Raw genomic sequence first — 6,000 nt, 5'->3', positions numbered from 1 at the left:
AAACTTTTAAATGAAAAAAACAGAAACATGCGTATATTAAAGTTTGAATCTGTAAAGCTATCAATAATTGTGACCACTCAGTGTGGATATATTAATGGTATTTAAAATTTGAATGTGTTTTTCAATCCAAATGTGCTTTATGTAAAAACATTGACATTAATTTTTGTGTTTTGTGGTAAGTTTACGTGTAAATACAAGAAAATAACCCAGACCCTTGAAGTATACACATCAGCTTTATTCATACAAGTTATAACAATGTTGTCAAACAAGATATGAACACAGACCTAGTGACTGAGTGAGATTTGTATTTCTTGATACAAATGTTGAATATTCTATAAGATATTGTTTTGAGTCGATGCAAAAGTCAAAACATCTTTATTTCACTAGATTTTAACATAATATTTTTTATTGTAAAAACAACCACTTTTCCATTATGACACTATAAGTGTATGTTCAAAACATGACCACTCGGCCATTATTGTCATTCTTGGCAATGATATTATTGCTGTATATCTATTTTAATTTCAGTTCTGACATATCTCACATTCCTAGGCTAGAATTTTACGTGTCCAAGTTGTACTGCGTGTATTTACAATAAAGAACCAATTGACTTTCTGAGTTGTCGAAGTGTGTTTTTGTTTTGAATGGGAAACGAAGTCCCTTAAAAACGTTAAAAATATAGAGTCACCTTGGCACAGTTCTAAATTGCTGAGTACATAAAAGGCAGTGATCTTAAAAATACATCATTTTATCTTGGCTACCGAAACATGGTTCCCACTGTGTTTATCAAATGTAATCATAACAGGAAATGTTGTCACAGTTTCAACAATCACCTCTGATAACCTTTGTGAAATTACTGTTATCTTGCACAGCAGTCATGACCTTTGACCCTTATATCTTAGATTATTTGCTTCCATAGCCCCAAATTTTGCATGTAGATAGGGACCCCAGATTTTCGGTTCTACATAAAAGGGATCAATTTTATATAAAGTTTAATTGAATGTATGTGAAAAAAAAAATGAATCTTATTTCAAGGTGACTCCAATATTAACAAAGTGATAGTTCATGGAGTCAACTTGATAGCAAAAATGAGTTTCTTGAACCAATTATTCTTAATTTTTACTTTTTACTTTATATAAAAATATATTTTTTTACAACTATAAACAGTAGAAATTCCACTGTATACGGTTAAAAACAGCTTGCTGGCTTGTGCGATAAGACTCGTGCTGAAAGGATGGAGGGTCTTTTTCATGAATAATTAACACTAAGCTGGGGGATCCGGTCAGCATAACCTCACGCAATGTCTGACGTCATCGTAAACAGTGACGGTGTGGGTTTCAAATTTTAATCGGTCGCCTCACCGTCATGACCGAAATTTCAGAGGCTGGTCCGCTCGGTGCAGATTCGCGTAGTTTTCGCGATTTAACATTTAAAGTGCTTGTTTTGGGAGATAGCGATGTTGGAAAGACCTGTTTGGTGAATCAGTTCTGTGAGAGTAAATTTTATGAAAGTTATGTCGCTACCATAGGTAAGTACTGTATTTTCATCTGACTTGTCTTTTGCGTCTGCACCAGGCGATCGGCTGGCTGTGATTGTACAGAATGTAAACAACAATCGCAGAAGTGCAGTTCTGGGGCGAAGTTCATACATTTGTTTGGTAGTTTTAGTGAGCAGTTATTTGAACTTCCGGGTTTGACTACGTCCAACACAGTACATGTATCTGGCGCGACGATTCACCGTCTCTCGGTGGGGGACGGTGATTGATTCACTGGGACCGGCGACCCAGCTTAGGGCTTGAACTGTTGAACCCAATCCCACTTGTGGTGTATCGCTGTTTTCGCCTAACTAACTTTTCTGTACAGCAAGCTGTTTATATTTCGATGGAGTAGCCTATAATAACGGTATATCATCAGTACAGTACTCGCTGGTTCTGGTGTTTGAAGTACAGGGAAAGACACTTATTTTTTTATCCACTTGCCCTTCGGGCAAGTGGGGGGTTCAGTTCACTTGCCCGAATTGGAAAACCACTTGCCCAGTATAATTTACGTGTTTGAAAAAAGCTAAAACATTGGTTTTTCATTTCACACACTTTATTTTGAAAATTATCATGTTATCATGAGAAAATGTCAGACATTCTCATAGGGTTCTCCTCACACTTCTAAGAGTGCTGGATGGCTCATTTATATTAAATTAATCATCAAAGCCCCACTAGCTGTATCATTTAGCATTCTTTATGTGATTTTACTTCTGAACTAAAACAAGTTTTTGGGAATGTGCTCTTTGATGGGTTGGAATACTTAGTATTGTTAACTGCCCAGTGAGACTGCATGTGCAATTTTGAACAAGAAAAATAATGTGTGCCCAAACGTAAAATGGTACCCAATGCAAATATAGCAAAAACAGTGTACAACGTGCATATATGCATTTGAATATTCACGGAAACAACAGAGTAGTCCAATGTAATGCATAGTGTTGAATGTTTTCAACTGGGACAAAAATTTTTTGTTTTCTTTGTAGTATGGTGGGAAATCAAAATAGTGTTAACATGTACATTTACTTGTCCAATTTTTCACTAAAGAATGTTTTGTAAAGCTGCAAAAGACTATATCCTGTTAATGGGTAGAATTTAAAGAAAACCAGAAAAAATAGGAAGCCTTTTCATGTCAACAAATTTCAAGATTTACAGCCAGTGGGGCTTTCATATTCATAGAAAAATTCTAACAGTTCATATGTTTGTATGTTACTTTCTTGGGTCTAATGTACAAATAATAACAGCCATTTTAATTGTACCTTCAAAGTATTTTTGCAGTTAAAAGTTTTAACTTATATATACAGAAAGAAAAAAATCTGAAGCTATAAAGGAATGTTTTGAAGCTTCTGAAAAATAATGTACTTCTTTGTCATATTTTTACTGCGCTGACATCATACACAAGCCCTATGAAGTTTGGATTACCATTGCACTATACCAGTATCCTATGTTTTTCTAATAACCTAGGTGGTCTTTTTAATGCTCATGCGCAGACTAAATAGAATTTAAACCAACAACCTAAGGCGTCGGTTTTGTCTATGTGTTTGAAAACTGAATTTCCCGATGTCAAACTCGCTCCAATTGCTTCTTGACAGTCATTTTAGAATGGGAAAATTCACAAACAGAGAGGTTGGTCGCCACGGACAAGTAACTTTTAGCTTATTCACCTGAAAATTAAGTCAGTGTTCATTGAAAATTCAAAGACTGGACCCGTTGACACCAAAGCTTGCTCTTGACTTCGATGCTGTCTTGCCACGATGCCACTCACTACTGTCACTCAACAAGTTTAACATTGAAGAGTACGTTTTAGTAAAACTCCCTTTTTTGTGGTGATTTTTCGCCACTGGACTTTATTTTTACATCATTATAAACGTTCATACAAAGCACAAAAACCACTGTGTGTTTCTTTTTTTACCGTATCGACATATTGTGAGACACACAGTAACCTCACAGTCAATGCAATGAAGCTCAACCAGCTGAACAGCTTTTTCATATGCAAAATCAGCGTACGGTATTTAACCGGTGGTATTGTTTGAACTGCATTTTATTGAAAGCGATTACATGATTCTTTTCATCAACTCTTCATGCAATTTTATGAAAAATCTTATGGAAATGTTCACAATGACATAATATGAAATTTTTTTGTTGTTTAAGTCCGTGTCCCCTCACCAGAAAATCGCTCTCGTGTATTCGATTTCTAGGTATTATTTTTTTTCACTTGTCCCGTCGGGCAAGTGGCATCGGAGGTTCACTTGCCCGAACGCGACTTTCACTTGCCCCGGGCAATCGGACAACCCTTAGTGTCTTTCCCTGAAGTAACTGGACACATGACGAGAGTGTGATTTAGATTTCACTTACTCAGTTGTAAGGACTGCGTAGTAACTACTAGGCTGTAAAACTTTCCGGAAAAATGTTTAGGTACTTCACACCATCGAGGAGGTAAACACACCTCTCTGTAACACAACATTGGCTTCCATATAAAGAATGGAGCAGAGTACACGAATGACCGGTCTCCCGTATGACTTGAGCTTTGTCCTTGAGATTTTCAGTGTTTGGCTAGGGATTGTTTGAAGAGATGAGTTGGTTGGCTTGTATTGTTCAATCAGTTGTGTAAAATATATGGCAGAGCTAAAAGATGGATATAGTTGTTGACAGTTGAGTCCTTTATTTTTTCCATGAATAGAATAAGGTTCATATTTGCAGTTTGACTTTTTAACATATTTATCTTCTCACAATAAACTATATGTTCTCCCACTTTTTTGGGGGGTCAGCGGGACAATATTATATATGTCCCACAATATTTTTTTCCTGGTGAGAACACTGACTATTTACGGTATAACCCAGTAATGGCTTTATGATACAAAAGCAATATTTTGAACTGTATGCAGCAGGGAAAGTTGTTTTAGGATATATGTCAGTGGTGTGAATTAAATTTACTAGAGTGGATGACCAGAATTTTTGTTTGTAAAAGTCTGACTTTGGCATTTGGTGAGTGAAACGGAAGACTATTACATTAGTCCAACTTTCCTTTGTGATTTGGCAAAAAAAATTGCGCCATGGTTGTCAAAAATCGGGTTGGTAGGTCGGCAGGGATTTTTTTTCCAAAGTATTTTTATTTTTAAGTAGATGCATTTTTCAGGGGTTCAGTGCGATCAAACACTGGCCACATTTCCAGAAATGCGTATCATACATATAGATTCAGGAATAAAAACATAAAAGACATTCTCGTTCAAGCAAAAATCAAATGCCAGGTAATGAATGCCTGATTTTATGGTTTTTTTTCTTTCCTTTTTTTTTTACTTCTGTGTTTTTGCTTCTGCCTGCATGGAGACACAGCATGGAGTTTGCACACATTGTGCAATCTCAATGGATTGTTTAAAAGAACATCTCCGCAGTTGTGGAATGATAACTCACAACTATTCTTACATGTAAAAAACCATCAACACAATAACACTGTAGTGTACATACACAGCAAATCAGTATTGTAATTTGCCTCTGCATTGCTATTTTGACAAAATGGGTGCCAATACGTGTAAGTGTGATATTTGACAAGTGGTCAGGTAGTTCACAGAAAAATTTGGACAGTAAACAGAGACATACAATTTAACATACTATAAAATTTTGGCTCCCCCAACATATCGTGTCAGTAAATAAGAGTTGGGTTATTTCACAAAAAGCAGAAATTTATTGTGGAAAGGAACTTTTTAAATTTAATCGCTGTGGTATTTTTCCATTGGGTTAAACCTTGAATTCAAACGCAGGGCAGTACAAACAAAAACCACAGGCACAATGAGCTTAGAAATACATATTCCCAAAGGCGTTTATGGTCCATGCAGGTCTGCTTACTGTACTTTCATCACGTGACCTATATGCAAGCTTTGTTTGTACTTCATGGTGTGACCTCCTGCCATCAGGGCATACCAACCACATGCACTCAAAGAACACTACGCATATTCTTTATATTCTGGAGTATGCCCATGGTACATCATATATGTGTTAGTGCACTTTCAACACTGTGAATGAATACTTTCTGTGGATTTTCCAGACAAGCAGAAGAATGACCTATGACCTTACAACTTGAATGTTGTGTGCACATACCGGTAGAGTGGTAAATTCGCTGGGTTCCAAAATCTTGTAGCAAAATTGGCTAGAAGCCCTAAAAAATTATTCGCCAAACCAGATATTCAATTAGCCAAGCCGATACCACTGATCACAAATGACGTCATTTCTTTCTCATTAATATGCAAAAATAAATATTTTGTCTGCATGTTCCGTAAGAATGACGGAAATAAACCCTGTTAGTGCTACTATGGAAACTAAAAGTAACACCAATTAATGGTTTATTACAAGGTGCCAACATCATCCACCGCATACAACATAAAATTTGTCCGAATTTCGAGCGACACTTGCCCAAAGTTAGGCATATGCAACTACATTCAGTAACAAACCTGAAATCGCTATCGTGCGATACA

The 6,000-nt window shown here is 36.3% G+C and overlaps 1 protein-coding gene across 1 annotated transcript in view; it reads left to right on the top strand.

Annotated features, from left to right (window-relative positions):
* The first annotated feature begins 1,287 nt into the window (after positions 1–1,287).
* LOC139125057 (ras-related protein Rab-13-like) overlaps positions 1,288–6,000 on the top strand; it is a 50,577-nt gene continuing 45,864 nt past the window's right edge. The window contains exon 1 of the mRNA XM_070691169.1: positions 1,288–1,528. Within this exon, the coding sequence (XP_070547270.1) occupies positions 1,366–1,528 (163 nt within the window). The 5' untranslated portion in view covers positions 1,288–1,365. The remainder of the gene's footprint in view (positions 1,529–6,000) is intronic.

This window comes from Ptychodera flava, assembly GCF_041260155.1.
Source record: "Ptychodera flava strain L36383 chromosome 23 unlocalized genomic scaffold, AS_Pfla_20210202 Scaffold_24__1_contigs__length_23054250_pilon, whole genome shotgun sequence".
Lineage (NCBI taxonomy): Eukaryota > Metazoa > Hemichordata > Enteropneusta > Ptychoderidae > Ptychodera > Ptychodera flava.
The sequence above is the reverse complement of the archived record's forward strand: the minus strand, read 5'-3'. Positions and strand labels throughout refer to the sequence as shown.